Source organism: Rhinolophus hipposideros, assembly GCF_964194185.1.
Source record: "Rhinolophus hipposideros genome assembly, chromosome: 1".
Taxonomy (NCBI): domain Eukaryota; kingdom Metazoa; phylum Chordata; class Mammalia; order Chiroptera; family Rhinolophidae; genus Rhinolophus; species Rhinolophus hipposideros.
This window is the reverse complement of record NC_138047.1, coordinates 56209298-56226773: the sequence shown is the minus strand read 5'-3', so window position 1 is coordinate 56226773 and position 17476 is coordinate 56209298. Positions and strand designations below refer to the sequence as shown.

Below are 17476 nucleotides of genomic sequence, written 5' to 3'. Positions count from 1 at the left end.
CTCAAGGCAGCCAGAGAAAAGAAGACAATAACCTATGAACAATAACTTATAAAGGAAAGCATTTTAGAGTATCATAAGATTTTTCAGCAGAAACTCTACAAGCTAGGAGGGAGTGGAATTAAATATTCATGCTATTGAAAGAAATTGCCAGCCAAGAATAATATACCCAGCAAACCTATTCTTTAGATGTGAAGGAGTAATAAAAACCTTTCCAAACCTACAGAAGCTGAGGGAATTTTCCACCACAAAACCTGTATTACAGAAAATACTGAAGGAATTTATTCTACCTGAAACAAAAAGGCAAAAAGATGCAAAACTATGAGTAAGATGATTAACTATATACTCAAATATAACATAAAAGAAAAAGGAGATAAAAACATAAAAAAGAAAAAGAAAAGACTACTGTAACTCAGAAGTGAACTCACAGCATAAATAGGGATAATTTGTGACAACAAAAAATATAAAATTGGAGGTCTGAATTTGCAAAGGGGAATGGAGATAAGATGCATTCAAAAGAAAATGGACTACTATATATATGAAACTTGCTTTTACATAAACTAAATGATAACCACACACACAAAATCCACAAAATCCACAATTGATACACATAACATTAAAAAAAAGGAAACAGAGAGGAAAAAATCATAGAAAACACCAAACTAAAATAGCAGACAGAAACACCAGGGCAAAGAAACAATGGAGACACTAAGCCACCAGAAAGCAAAAGATAAAATGGCTATAGGAAATCCTCATATATCAATAATCACCCTAAGTATAAATAGTCTGAACTCACCAAAAAAAAAAAGGCACAGAATAGCAGATTGGATCAAAAAAACAAAACCCAATCATATGCTGCCTCCAAGAGACACATCTCAGCTGCTAGGATAAATACAGACTCAAAGTGAAAGGGTGGAAAATGACACTCCAAGCAAATGACATTCAGAGAAAAGCAAGATATATTCATACTTATATCTGACAAAATAGCCTTCAAGATAAAAAAGATAACAGAAATGGACATTTCATAATGATAAAGGGTACAGTACAACAGGAAGACATAACACTATATATGTTCCCAATCAGGAAGCACCAAAATATGTAAAGCAACTACTAACAGAACTAAAGCAAAAAACTGACAAATACACAGTTACATTAGGGGACCCAATTACCACATGGACAGCTATGTATAGATGATCCAAACAGAAAATCAATAAGGAAATATTGGCCTTAAATGACACATTAGACTAAATAAACATAATCAACATTTACAGAACTTTTCATCCTAGAACACCAGAGTACACATTCTTCTCTAGTGCACATGGAACATTCTCAAGGATAGACCATATATTGGGACACAAACTAACCTCAACAAATTTAAGAAGATTGAAATCATATCAAGCATTCTTCAACCACAATGCTTTGAAGTTGGAGATCAACTGCAAAAAAGAAATCAGGAAAAACCACAAATATGTAGTTTGAAACTAAATTAAAATGCTGTCCATATTGGAGTCTTTTAGAAGTCTTCTCTGACTATTTCACTGAATCAGAACTCATAAAACTAATTTGGCTGCTAACAACATGCTACTAAACAATGACTAGATCAAAGAAGAAATAAAAGGATAGATTAAAACATACATAGAAACAAATGAGAATGAAAATACAACATCAAAACTTTTGGGATGCTGCAAAAACGGTAATAAGAGGGAAGTTTGTGCTATTATAGACCTGTCTCAAGAAGCAAGAAAAACCTCAAATAAACAATCTAACATTATATCTTCAAGAACTAGAAAAGAAGGACAAATGAAGACCAAAATCAGCAAAAAAAAAGGAAATAATAAAAATTATAGCAGAATTAAACCAAATAGAAACAAAAAGACAATAGAAGAAAATTAATACAACAAAATGCTGGTTCTTTGAAAAGATTAATAAAATTGACAAACCCCTGGCTAGGCTCACTCAGGAAAAAAAGAGAAAAGACATAAATAAACAAAATCAGAAATGGAAGAGGTCAGGACAGATACCACAGAAATACAAAGGATTATACAAAAATACCATGAAAGACTATATGCCACCAAATTAAATAAACTAGAAGAAATAGACAAATTCATAGAAATATATAACCTTCCTAAACTCAGTCATGAAGAACTGTAAAATCTAAATAGACTGCTTAGCAGCAAGGAAATTGACATAATCATCAAAAAACCTCTCAAAAAGCAAAAGTCCAGGACCAGATGGCTTTGCTAGTAAATTATACTGAACATTCAAAGATGATTTAATACCTGTTCTTCTCAAACTCTTCCAAAAAATTGAAGAGGCAATACTTCCTAACTCATTTTGTGAGGCCAACATTACTGTGATACCAAAACTTGGTAAGGACAACACAGACACACACACACACACACACACACACACACACACACACATACGAGAGAGAGAGAGAGAGAGAGAGAGAGAGAGAGAGAGAGAGAGAAAGGAGGAAGGAAGGATGGAAGGAAGGAAGGAAGGAAGGAAGGAAGAAAGAAAGAAAGAAAGAAAGAAAGAAAGAAAGAAAGAAAGAAAGAAAGAAAGAAAGAAAGAAAGAAAGAAAGAAAGAAAGAAAGAAAGACTTCAGACCAATATCTCTGATTAATTCAGATGCAAAAATCCTAAACAACAGACTAGCAAATCGAATACAACAATATATTAAAAAGAGTACACATCACGAGTAAGTGGGGTTCATTCAGGGGTGCAAGGATGATATTTCAACATGTACAAATTGAGCAATGTGATACACCATGTAAACAAAATAAAGGGTAAAAATCATATGATCATATTAATAGATGTAGAAAAAAACCTTTAAAAAGATACAACATCCATTTATCATTACAACACTTAATAAAATGGGTATAGAAGGAGAGTACTGCAACATAATAAAGGCCATATATGACAAACCCTCAGGTAATATAATACTTCATAGTGAAAAACTGAAAGCTTTTCTTCCAAGATCGGGAACAACACAATGATGCCCTCTCTTGCCGCTGTTATTCAACACAGCATTGGAAGTCCTCGCCAGAGCAGTCAGACAAGAGAAAGAAATAAAAGGCATCCAAATTGGGAATGAAGAAGTCAAATTGTCACTCTTTGCAGACTATATGATTCTTTATATAGAAAACCCTAAAGATTCCACCAAAAAACTATTAGAAACAATAAACAAATACAGTAAAGTTGCAGGATACAAAGTCAATGTACAAAAATTCATTGCATTCCTATATATTAATAATAAAATTTCAAAAAAAGAAATAAAAAACAATTCCTTTTGCAATTTCAACAACAAAAAAATAAAATACCTACAACTAATCTTAATACAGGATGTGAAGGACCTATACATTGAAAACTACAAGTTATTAACATAAATTAAAGAAGACACCAGAAAAAATGAAAAATATTCTGTGTTCATGGAATGGAAGAATCAACATAGTTAAAATGGCCATATTACCCAAAGCAATATACAGATTTAGTGTGCAAACTCCATCAAAATCCCAATGGCATTTTTTAAAGAAATAGAACAAAAAGTCATCAGATTTGTATGGAATCTCAAACGATTCTGAATAGCCAAAGCAATTCTGAGAAAAAAGAACAAGGCTGAAGGTATTACACTCCCTGAATTATACGACATAGTGACAATAATCAAAACAGCATGGTATTGGCAGAAAAACAGACACACAGAACAATGGAACAGAATTGAGAGCCCAGAAATAAACCCACACATATATGTGGGCAAATAATTTTTGACAAAGGAGCCAAAAACATACAATGGAGAAAAGAAAGCCTCTTTAATAAATGGTGCTGGGAAAATTGGAAAGCATGAAAATTGAAAAAGAATGAAACTAGAATGTTATCTGTCACCATATACCAAAATTAACTCAAAATGGATCAAAGACCTAAATATAAGACCTGAAACAATGTTTCATAGAAGAAAGTACAGGTACTAAATGTATAGAACTTGGGTTTAGAGATGATTTTATGAATTTGACCTCAAAGACAAGGGAGGTGAAAGCAAAATGAATGGGACTATATCAAATTTAAAAGCTTCTGCACAGCAAAAGAAACCATCAAAAAAACAAAGAGGCAACTAACTGAATGGGAGAAGATATTTGCAAATAACACCTCTGATAAAGAGTTAATATCCAAAATATGTAAAAAATTCTTACAACTCAACAGCAAAAGAACAAACTATCCAGATCAAAAATGGGCAGAGAACCTGAACAGCCACTTCTTCCAAGAAGATATACAAATCGCCAACAGATATATGAAAAAGTGTTCAACTTCACTAGCTATTAGGGAAATGCAAATCAAGACAACAATAAGATATCACTTCACACTTATTAGATTGGCTATTATCAACAAGACATGTATTAACAAGTGTACAAGAGGTTGTGGGGAAAAAGAAACCCTCATACACTGTTGGTGAGACTGTAAATTGGTACAGCTGCTATGGAAAACCGTATGGAGGTTCCTCACAAAATTAAGAATAGGATTATTATGTGACCCAGCAAACCCCTCTTCTGGGTATCTATCCAAAAAACCTGAATACATTTATCTGTAAAGGTATATGTACCCCTATATTCATTGCAGCATTATTTATGGTGGCCAAGACATGGAAACAAGCAAAGTGTCCTTCGATAGATGATTGGATAAAGAAGATGTGGTACTTATATACAATGGAATATTACTCAGCCATGAGAAAAGATGAAATAGTGCCATTTGTGACAGCATGGATGGATCTTGAGATTATCATGCTAAGCAAAATAAGTCAGACAGAAAAAGTCGAGAGCCATGTGATTTCACTCATATGTGGAATATAAAACTGAAAGCAACAAACGGACAAGACAAAGAAATAAGCAAAAACTCAGACACAGCCAGGAGTTTAGTGTTTACTAGGGGATAAAGGGGGAGAAGAAGAGATAGAAGAGGGTAAAGGGGGTCAAATATATGGTCATGGAAGGAGAACTAACTCTGAGTTGTGAACACACAATGCAATATATTGATGATGTATTATAGAATTGTACACTTGAAACCTATATAATTTTATTAATGTCACCCCAATAAATTTAATAAAAAATATGGTCATGATGTGCCTTTCCTCCACAGACACCCTATTACCCCCACCCCTACCCAGTGCTGTCTCATGCACTCCACACTGAAAATATATGGTAACAAAGAATCACTAGTTATTTTTTTCTCCTCCTGGCCTCAACCTATGCTGCTTTATTCGAACAATCATCTTGGATTCATTTCTATTATCATTCACAAAGATAATTTAGCTTTTATCCCCCTCAATGGAAATACATCACATGGCTCCACGAGACCTCTGTTGAAGAAGATGTCAATGTTCCTCTTGTAACCCCTACACCTGCCCTGGGGACGGTCCCCCTTGTATGGTAATGGATTCCTGAGATGTTCTACCTGATGGTGTCCTCTAGCTGCAGGAACCTCCTCAGTCCACAGAGCAGGAAGAAAGTTCCAGTATGTGAAAAACTCCAGAGTGACTGCTGAGCCCATGATGGGTAGGAATTGGTATATAAATACTCTGACACCCTCATTTCTCGATGACAAAATTCTGAGACATGTTCAACATAGTTTCTGAGATGGACCCTAAGGAGACTGAGCACTAATTGTCCACACTTATAACAGGCTTGCCAGTGTAAGTTCCTTCCCTGTTTGTTGCAGATTGGTATTCCACAGGAAGCTGACTCTAAGAAGGAAATTGATGTTCAGGAAATTTACTGAAAAGTGCTCTCAGGATTAATCTGTGTAAAGGGAAAGGAAGGAAGGAGGGAAAGTTGGGCTGAGGGAGAAGTTGAACAGTAATGTAATTATTAAAAATGTATCAACTGATGCCATAGGGAGAGCTGAAGCTTGGATGGCTCTTAAAAGTTGTCTGAGTTGGAACAAAGATGCCAGGATACGTATAATACTCCCGCATTGACAAGTTAGTATCAAATTCAGTCTGTCTCCAGGAAAGGCGAGTAACTTAGTGAGGTAGGTCTCTTCAGATGAGGGCAATATTTGGGGAGGACTAACAGTTAAGATTGTGTATGGGAGGGAGAGGGTAAGGGGGTTTATCCAGCAGCAGTTCTAGCAGTTTGGGGAATAAACCATGGTGCAGGGGGGAGGGTATCTGGGCAATGTATCACAGCTTCCGCGGCAGTCCATCCCTTACTCCACTCAGTTTCACTTCATCCAAGTTCTGGAGCAGCAATGCTAGGATTCTGGTAGGCCTCTTTTCCTAGTTCTCCTAAACTTATAAGAGGAAAGTTAGAGGTATGAACTACAGCTCCTAGAGCTAGTGATAATATCAAGACCATGACTGGTATGCATTATCTCCCTCCTCTACCACCCCTCACCCTCAGCTAGTATCTCTGCTGCTCTTGGTAGCTTATCTCATTTTTGAGGGCTCTTAGCCTGGTCCCTGGTCCCTTCTCAAGTTGTGGCTTCTACACTTGCTCATTTACTGGAAAAACTGGGCCAGGTGTTATCAAGAGATGCCTAAGTGAATTGCTTGGGTGCCAAACATATTCCTATATGCCTCTTTGCATGTGTAAAGGAGGCCTGACTTCCCCTGATGATCTGCTGAGATATGACTTGTTGATTTCTTGTCCTTTGGAATAAATAGTCCAAAATGCCCAGAGGTTGCTATAGCTTAAAGCTTAATGGGATTCCTGCTTTAACCCCAAGTAGAAATATTTTTTGTTTTGGGGAACTAGTACACCTAAACACACAGAGACTAAAGATGCAAGGATGGGGAGCAAAAAAATCCAAAGAGGGTCACTGGAAATGATACATAGCATACTAAGCCCTTGGTTTCTGGAACCACATATCCTACACAGCACGATGTGGTGATCGCTGATTTAGAGTATGTACTGAATCCTTGAGAGTGCCTCATTCTCACAGTCTATTGTTTCTGAGCTGGCACCTTAGTTGTGCTTTCAAAAGGACTTCCATCACTGTATTAGACTAACAGCATCTGGACGCCATGCGACAGGACAGTACCAGTAGATCCAGAGGTTATGTGTTCAGTGCCACACCTCCTTTTTTGTGAAAAGGGGCCCTTGTTCTGATGTGATGTTGTGTGGATCCAATATTTTGTAAGCTCTTGGTAGTGATGCTAGCTAAGGTCTATCAGCTGAAAAATAATATCGACTGGGTGTTTTGTCACCAAAAAGGATTTAATTGGGAAAAAGAAAGGGTTGCAGCCCAGTGCATGCAGACATGGCAAGCCACGTGCACACTCTGGCCCCTATGCCAAGATGGAGGGTTATTTATAGAAAGGAAAAGGAAGTTAAGGGAAGGGGAAGTTAGAATCACAGAGCTCTTTTATAAACAGTTATTCCTTCAGGGTTCTCGTAATTATGTAGAGTACGAGAACTTCCATAAGCCCTAGCTCCTCCCATGTGCCCTTCTGACTGATTATGTTTGCTTCAAGTTCCAGTTAGTCTTCACCAGACCCTATGGGCAAGAAATGAGACTCCTCATTAGAAATATGTGTTGATTCTAGTCAGAATGAATTTCTGCTTCTCCTAGGGTGAAAGGGGTCAAATGTACCAGGAGTGCCAAAAAAATGTATACAAGTGGACACTGGTCAACGTTGCTCAAGCAGCAGTTCTCCATAATCAGAAGTGTCTGGACGCTGATGGTAACCACTTTGAGCACCTCTTGTAATTGCAGCAGTCAAACGTGACGTGTATTCATCTTTTGTTATCAGTATATGTTATTACAATTTCAATACTGTTTGCCTTTCTTAAAATGTGTATACATATTTTGGCACCCTCTGTAGTTATTTTGGCATCATGTGGCTTCTCAAGGGATGGTGCTGAATTAGGAGTTTAGCATTGGTTTCTGTTGCTGCCAGGACACTGATTTGGCGTCAGCAATATCTAGATCAGCATTGTTGAATGGAAGGCTGTTGGTCCCATGAATAATCTCCATCCCTATTACCATGACCAGTTCATTCATATACTCATTGTGTCAGCACTCAGATTGTCAATGACTGGATGATGTCATGTGACTAATCACTCTGTTTACTTTGTTGTTTAACGCCTCTTCTGTGGTAGATACTCTTTGATGGGTGTTGACATGTGGTATAGAGCTCTTCACCTCTATGTCCATTCCTATAGATCTGCATGCTCCTAACTGAGACCTATACGTTTCCTCTCTTCTACTTTTTCTCCTTCTAAGCCTCTGACCAACCAGTGAAGCCACTTACCGTGAGTCCATGTCTTAGTTAGGGCTGCTATCATAAAATACCATAGGTTGGGTAGCCTAAAAAACAAACATTTATTTCTCACAGTTCTGGAGGCTTGGAAGTCCAAGATCAATCAATGTGCTAACAAATTCCATGTCCGGTGAAGGCCCTCTACCTGGTTTGCAAATATCTGTCTCCTCTTTACATAGCCTTTCTTGACTACGTGCATGGGAGGGAGTAGAAGGGCGGAGATCATCTCATAACGCTCCTCCTTTTGTAAGGTCATAATCCCATCAAGAGGGCCCCGCCTTCGTGGCTGTGTGTACAGGTTTCAGCCTCTTGATAACCAGTGTTGTGGTTGGACTGACACTTGTGGTTCTTATTATGATTACAAGATGACATTCAGCAATAATCATCAGGAAACTGAAAAAAACAAAGGTGTATTACATACAGGACCTAGAAATTACACAGCACACCTGGGGCTACACAGTAAGGTCACAGGAGAGAGAGAAAGATAGAGGGAGAGAGAGGAAATAGTCCTAGTGTTTTACTATTATTGGAGTCAAGGGTAGGGCCTAGGTTTTTGAAGTCTCACACTTTATTTGTGAATTTAAAGCTCAAGGAAGAGAAAAAGAACCCAACTGGCTCAAATGGTCAACCAAAATCTCTATAACAAAGGAGCCTTAGTAAGGGGCAGGGGTGAGGGGGAGGAGTGTGTGTGCATGTGTACCTGGTCTTGGCTTACAATGTATTTATTCCAGATAGTCATGCTTGAAGTAGATGCCTCAGCAATCATAGCTTAAGTCAGGCACTACGTTACAAAAAGACAAAAGATACAACTGTCAAGGCTTCCATTATGATGGCCAAACCCAGTTCTGATTACCTCCCAAAGGCCCATCTCCACATACAGTTGACTCAAACAATGCAGGTTTGAACTGCATAGGTCCACTTACACACGGATTTAAACTTTATTTTAGATGTAAATTTAAAAAGATTTATATATGTGTATAATATAAATATTTGTGCAGCTCAAGGGTCAATTGTATTTTCAATTCAATAGAGTTTGGGAACCATCTATGGCTGACTAGTTATGTAGATTTTCCACTACCAAGTGCTTGATGCCCCTAAATTCTGTGTAGTTCAGGGGTCAATTATACCATCACATTGGGGATTAGGACCTTGACATCATTTTGGGGGGACACCTTCAGTCCACATATATTTTAACTTTGAGCCACTTTTCTTTCCTCACAAAGTAAATGATCAAGTATACCGTTCAAAGCTCTGTTCACTGGGACATTGAAAGGATTTCCCCTTACTCCTTTCTTCTTCTTCTTCTTCTTCTTCTTCTTCTTCTTCTTCTTCTTCTTCTTCTTCTTCTTCTTCTTCTTCTTCTTCTTCTTCTTCTTCTTCTCCTTCTCCTTCTCCTTCTCCTTCTCCTTCTCCTTCTCCTTCTCCTTCTCCTTCTCCTCCTCCTCCTCCTCCTCCTCCTCCTCCTCCTCCTCCTCCTCCTCCTCCTCCTCCTCCTCCTTCTCCTTCTCCTTCTCCTTCTTTCTTCTATAATTTCCATTGTATTTCTTCCCCCAGAGAATATTTCTTGGGTCAGTTGTTAAGGACATAGCTTCTTACATGGGCTTTGGTGGAGGTCATGGGACAGTACCCACAGGTCTAAATTTGGGTGAGGGTGTTCCATCCTTCCAGGCTTCACGGGAACGATTCCTGACTACCTTGCTGTGAATGGCACAACTCACATAGTAATGCAGTTTCACATACAGCTTGGGAACTACATAGGCAGCAAAGACACTCGCTTCGGAAATGTCCCTAATGGCTGTGGCCTCTTCTATGTTTTGAATGATGAACTGCTCAATGGCCTGGTCGTTCGGCATGCATCGGTCACAGCTGGTGCAGTGAATAGGCTGCAAATGACCCTGGTCCTTTTTGGCACAACCGCTGTTCCTTCTTTTCTTGGTCATCTTGAGAGCGAGGACCCAAGAGAGCTACCCTGTCTTTTAAGGTCACCCATGAATGGAGCTTCAGGGCAGCAGCTGTCAATTTTGGCATATTGAGTTGACACATGTAGGAAGCAACTTCAGCTTTTATCCTTCTCCATACCTATTTATAAAGAATCATCCCTCTCCCCCAACCCCTAAATGTGGCCACAGGTGTGAGCTGAGGGACAGTTCAGTAGCAGTGGATGACAAGAGGACCTGGGACACCTGATTGTGCCGCTTCCTTATCCCCCTCAACTCTGCTCATGCCTGAGGGGGATGGATTGCTCTGGGCCTGCTTGACCTTACAATTATGGGTCTGACGGAACCTAGCTAACGATGGCAGTTCTGGCCACATGACAGCGTGTTGCCGCATTGCTTACAGTGCCCAGTAGCCACCTAGAAACTGTTTTTTCAAAAACGGTATCATTTTCCACTGCAGATGGCATGATCTCAATCCTGGACCAAGTAGTAGTTTTCCCAATCACAAATGCATAATACTTGGAGGCTGGCAAAATCCCCACGTAGGTTTCTTGGCCTGTGAAATAAAAGCGATTATAGCATGAAGATCAAGTGGAACCCGCCCCAATCCCACCGCTGATAGTCAGGCAATATAGCGAATCAGAAAGTGTATTGTATCATGGGAAAAATGGCAAATGTCAGTACCACTCTTAAAGACCTGAAGGATGATGGAGTGATGCCCCATCATATTGCCATTTAGTTCACCAGTCTGGCCTACACAAACGCCAGCTGGATCCTGAAAATAGCTTTCTACAAACTTAACCAAATATTTACACTCATTGTACATCGGGCCAGGTGTGGGATCTCTGATAGAGCAGATTAACAGACCCTCAGCCAAGTGCTCCACAGTCATTAAGCTGGTAAATATTTTCTTTTCCATTCCCATCAGAAAGGAAGACCAGAAACAGTTTGCATTCACTTGGAACAGTCTATAATAGACTATAAATACTATATTTATAGGCTTGCCCCAGGACTAGGTTTGCATTCTTTTTTTTTTAATTAAATTTTATTGGGATGACAGTGGTTAGTAATGTTATGTGGGATATAAAACTGAAAACAACACAGGAACAAGACAAATAGGTTTGCATTCTTGTCCTCTGTCCTAATATAATCTGACATTTCCCTAGAATTTCACCCTGGCCCACAATATTGATAACATCATGCTAATCGGACTAGATGAGGAACAAGTGGCAAATACGTTAAAGTTCAGAGTAAGACACATGTGCTCCAGAGAGGGTAAGACAAAACCTATGAAGATTCCGAAGTGTTCCCTATCAATAAAATGTTTAGGGATCCTGTGGTCTGGAGCATGTCCAGACTTTCCCTCTGAAGTAAAGGATAAATTATTGCATCATGCACCTTCCAACATGAAAAAGGAAACACAATGCCCAATGGGCTTTTAAGGTTTCTGGAGGAACAATATTCCGTATCTGGGAATACTATTCCAACCAACATATTGGGTGGATGAATAGATGTCAGCTGAGCAGGAATGCGCTCAACAACAGGCTAACATGCAAGTGGCTGTGCTTCTTGCCCGTACGATCCAGCAGTTCTTATGGCAGATGTAGTGCAGACCTGGCTAGGTTGAGAGTTCAGCCTTCTCGGGAGCTCTGCTATTGTTATGATGACGTCCTGGATGGGTCCTCAGATTTCTCTGCTCTTTGTCAACAGGAGAGGAGAATCTCTTCATGTAATTCTCCAAAGAGGCCGTCTGTCTTTCATATCTCGCCTTTAATTACTGATTCATCATTTTGTGCCTTCTATTATGTTTTTCCAAATCATCTAATGCCTCTAGCAATAGCCATCCAATCCATTTTTCTCAGAATTACTAATTTCCCCATATTTCTCAAATACCCGATACATTACACTTTGTAGTGCATTTCCTTTTACCAGTTTGCCATCTTTCAGTTCACAACAGGCAGAAGTTTTCACAATTGCCCTGCTATCTTGTGCAGGGTGGTCCGGGCTCCCTGTACAAAGAGAAATGCAGTCCTCACAGCCAGCTGGCTGGCATGGGATGCAGCTCCAAAATCCCTTTTTTAGCCTCTGCTTTCTTGAACAACTCCTCCTGCCCACCTTTGCAGGTTAGGCTCCTTGGTAAGCATACAGATAGGGAGATTAGCAAGCAGAACGTTTGTTTGGGAGTCTTTTAAGGGTTAACACCTGCAGGGGAAGAAAAGCTAACAGTATTAGGCAGAGGGAGAAACTGAAGATGAGACGGTCTCAACAAAGGTGTCAGGGACCCCACAGGAAGCTCTGAAGCTGGGGTGACCGTTCAGATTTGCTGAGACTTAAGGAGGTGAGGGTTGGACATATATACCCTTGTGTCAACCAGTCCTTAGATACAGGCTGCTCCTGGGAAGGGAGCATGACATTGGGTGAAAGCAATTCCCAGAGACCATCAGCTGCTGCCAGCAACGCACCCAGCAGCTGGGGGAATAAGTGCTTCAGTCTTGAAGGTGGATCTGATCACCCAGCATGGCCTCTACACTCCCATCACTTTCCCAATCCTCACTGTGCTTCCTGGATTACCTCTAGGATAAAGCACTTTCATCCAAGGCCGTGGATCAGGGTTGGCTTCTGGTGAACCCCTGAACTAAACACCCTCCCATGAGGTTAAGCAATTTTAAGACAGATATAGTAAATACAATAATAATAAAAATAATATATAATAAATAATTGTAAAAATAATAATATAATAATTACTAATTATCACAGCAATAACTAACATTGGGAGTATATTTTACAGGTAACGATTCCAAATCTCATTTTCTTTATCTCTAAAATGAGGTGTTTGACAAGATGACTGCTAAGATACCTTCTAACTCTAATGTTCTAGCATCTCCTTTTCTGCTCAAGCTTCTATCACAACATAAACTCCTGCCTTTCATTGCTCCCAGGGTGCTGTGCCTCACGGCCAAAGAACAATGAAGGAGGGAATGTTAGTACAGATTAACTTTGCTGCTTCATTTGTTTACAAGGCCACTTGTTCTGTTAAAGCAGAGATATGGCAAAGAGCTGGGCCCCTACACAGAGTTCAAGGGGTTAAAACCAGTGGTTCTGTTCCACCTCTGTTCCACTGAGGTCTAGGGGTTCTTGGGGAGGGGGGAGAATTGCCCTTATGTTGGTGACAAGCAAAAGCACTCCCACAAATTTCCAATGACTAACAGTATTTACTGGCTAGTGGCTAGAGATGAGAACCATCTCCCAGTTTGCAGGAGGCGCTCACCCCAGAAATAAAAATGCCAACAGAGCTCTCATTGAGAAACCACAGGAGGATAATCCTTGAGTCTTTTCACTTTCTACCTCCTGTAAAGGAAAAGCATGGTAGGTACATGAAACCAGCTATTGAGGGAGGTTGTGTGAGGAGGGGAAGGAACTGGAGATGGTCCACATTGTGGATTTCTATATACGTAGACTCACGCTTGGTTTGTTCACGTTCATTTCAGCACACAGAGGACCCTGAAAATGTGGCTCTGGAATTCTCTCTACAAACTTTCCCCACTCCACAAGGTGGTGCGCAGCTATGAGTCAGAGTGTAGCAAGCTGTATTTCTTCTAAAATTTCTTAAGGCAAAGGAAGAGATCATCTGTAACGTAGAAGAGCCTTTCGTTCAGTTCTCACTTCTTACTCATTTTGAGTTTAAAATAACAAAGCACATTAATTGGGTAGGAGAGTAAATATTGATACAATGGGGGAGATGTCAGCAAAGTGAATACAGAGGAGCTTCTTTATGTTGCCCAGAGACGTGGCAAACATGCTTCTTATAGTTTATATTTACAGATATTATCAATCTGTAACAGCTATGTTTTAGGGAATATCACCTGACTCATAAAAAAACTCCGGGCAAAATCCCGGCCAGATAAAAGAAGGGGCTGTGATGATGCTGCTCTAGTTATGTAGATCAAGTAACAAATTTTTAGTAAAGCCTGGATCATACTTTGGAGAAAATCAAGTTGCTAAGACATTTTCTCTATTTTTCAAATAAAGTTGGGATGCAGCATTTCAGTGCGACTCTAAGAGATACCATGTGGCTTTTTATTAATCACAAAAAGTTATACAGGAATCAAAGTATTTAAATTGGTGTATGCACGAGAACTTGGTTTGACTTTGCACTTGTGTAGTATTTTTTTTCCTTCACCCCCCCAGTTTTATTGAGGCATAACAGGTATATGATATTGTAACAGTTTAAGACGTACAACGTAATGATTTGATACATTTATATATTGTGGAATGATTACCACAAGTTTAGTCAATATCCATCACTTAACATCCATCCATTCATTCCATCATCCAACACTTTACCTAGTTATAAAGATTTTCTTTCCTTGTACTCATGTAGTATTTAAGAGACAAGAGACATATATTAAGATGTTTCAGTCTAAATTTTAAAGCATTCAGAGTTTCATGATAAAAGGGAACTCTTTTCACTATTGTCAGTGAAGTTGATGTCTGGAGGAGAATTTTGAGTACAGAAAGGACTATTAATAGTTGCTTGGGTTTAAAATTAATGTTAATTGTTAAAGTAAGTTTTCAAACACACATTTTTATCAAGTTTAGCCTATAAATTTTATTTTAATATTTATAAAAATATTAATAACCACTTTTGTTTGATGCTTAGGTAATGTTTAACTCCAGTCCAACAACCAAAAGTCACCTTAAACAATCAGGCTCATTCATTCAATTTAGTTGAATAAATTGGTAGTTACAAAATAGTCACAGGGATGTAAAGTACCATACAGGGAATACAGTCAATAATACTGTAATAACTATGTGTAATGCCACATGGGTACTAGAATTATTGGGGAGATCACTTCATAAATTATGTAAATGTCTAACCATTATGCTGTACACCTGAAACTAATATAAAATAAGATTGAATGTCAATTATAATTTAAAAAATTTGTATTTTCCAAAAGAATGCATTTTAAAATATATTTTTTTATTTTACAATAAATACCTTAATGTAATATATTCCAGAGTTTTCTAGGTATTTCAAATGTTTAGCAAGACAAAAATCATAACCGTAACACATCTTCCTGGCTACTTAAGAAAATCTTAAGTTACATGAAATTATGAATTTTTGCATATCAAGTTTTCTTAAATACTCTAATTTGCTTAAAATTGATATTAAATAAACTTTTCAGCTTAGAATCACAGATTTGAATTAGTTATACAATTCAAATTGAAGTCACGTTTCCCTGAGAGGCCGGATTCTTTTTTACTTGATAAATCCATGAGTTTGATTTATTCCATCATTGCTAAATGTAATTCTAAACTCTCCTGGGTTGTAAAGTTCATTCCCAAATAAGAGAGCTCATTCACATGGCCAAACACAGTGGTGGAAATAAAGTGGATGTATCCCAGATATGTCAAGGAGGTGAGAACGATCATTCCTGGTGAATGATTTCAAGAGGAAAGTTAGGGAGGCAGAGGATCAGAGATGACACGCAAGTTTAATTTTAATGGGTAATAATGCCAGAATGTACTGGGATAGGAATTATCAGAGGAGGAAAGTATGTGGGAAGGATAGAGGTATACATTGTAGGGCTAGAAGTTGCCTTAACATTTGTCTAGATCATTTTTCTTATTTACAGGTAAGGAAGCTAAGACTTAAAAATCAAGTGATTTCTTTTTCAGTAAAAAACCTTTAAAAAAAAAATAACAACAACCAAAAACCACTCTTTTCAATGTACATAGCTAGAGAGTGAAACACACATCTCTCCTAGATTCACTTCCTTTTAGTATTCCTGTCTCACAAATGGATGAGATGAAGTGGGATCCTGCTAGAAATCATTCTTGTCTTGCCAGCACTGGAATACAGACAAAGCAATAGTAGAAAAACTGCTTCCCAAATTCCACGTACAACCTGAGATGAAAAAGATAAGGGCTTTGAAAAAAGACAAAAACTATATTTGTAAGTCACGCAGATACAGAGCCTGCACAACAGCCAAGTTGTTCCTTTGTCTTTGGTGAGATGCCATACGCCACCACCAATTTCACTGGTTGGGTATGAGGATGAATGCTAGATGTCAAAATATTATAGCTTGTCCCAAGGTCGCAGGACACAAAGCAGATTTTTGTTGTTAATATATGTTGACTTTATCATTGGCAAAAGCCAACCTCAGATTTTGGCCAAGGTTTTCCCAAAGTTACACAACTTTTCACTTTACATTGGCTGGATGGTCTTATTAGTCCTAACAACACCAGGGTTCCAGATCTATTCTGGGGAACAAGAGTGCAAAGCTGGAGCACATGGACAATGGAGGGGGCCAAGAAAAAGTTAGGAGACTTCCTCAATTGTATTTTATTTTATTTTATTTTATTTTATTTTTTATTCATTAGTTTCAGGTGTACAAGACAAGATAATACTTAGACGTTCATCATTTATATCCCTCACACTGTGAACCCCCCTACCCCCCATCTACTATCCCTCAGACCTCGCACTGAGCCATCACATTATATATATAAAATTATAGTTGGCATTCATTAATGTTTAGCTTCTGGTGTACAATGCCATGATCAGGTATCCACAGTATCCCTGAGGTGGTCTCCCAAATGGGACACATGTCCATCGGATACCCAACAAAATCTTTACAACATTATTGAATACCTTCCCCAAATTAATTTTCAAAAAAACCCTGAGACCATTAATCTTCTTTGGAATTTTAGCTTTTGCTAGGTTAAAAAAAAAAAAAAACGCAACAAACAAACAAACCCTAGTTCTTATTGTGACAAAAGAAATGTAAAGGGAACTTCTAAGTCTCTTCTAGTCAGTAGGATTTAGAACTTCCCAGAGGGTCCAGGAATCACTGGCATTCATAGAAAGTAGAACCTCTCTGCTGGCCTGTCACATGGCAGCACCACAACTGAACATGACTCCTTGCCTCAGCACGCCACCAGGTGTGCTCCTTGAAGGAATCAACAGGTCACACATTCAAGAGTCTCTCTAAGTACTTAGAAAAAAGAATCTCTCTTTTCCTTAATCCTATAAGGGTAGTTGGATAATAGAAAGGGGACATGGGCTTAATAAAAAGGTTTTTTTAAAAAAAAATTTTACTTTAACAAATAGGAAAAGAAAAAACTCCAAAGACTTGAATCCAGGTTAGGAAAATGGTGGCACGGTGAATCCTGTTAACCCCAGTTTCTGCCCTTATTACAATTGAGATTTTCAGATTTTCATTGACTTTGGTGAAAACTGTATCTGAATATGATGTTTTATCTTAGAAGGGAGAATATGGGAAGGTAC

The 17476-nt window shown here is 38.6% G+C and overlaps 1 protein-coding gene across 1 annotated transcript; it reads right to left on the bottom strand.

Annotated features, from left to right (window-relative positions):
- Positions 1-9864: 9864 nt before the first annotated feature.
- LOC308498753 (small ribosomal subunit protein eS26-like) lies at positions 9865-10191 on the bottom strand (the record flags this gene model as incomplete). Its single annotated transcript, XM_081051347.1, has 1 exon — positions 9865-10191. One exon carries the CDS (start codon positions 10189-10191, stop codon positions 9865-9867), a length of 327 nt encoding a protein of 108 aa, XP_080907473.1.
- Between the last annotated feature and the right edge of the window lie 7285 nt (positions 10192-17476).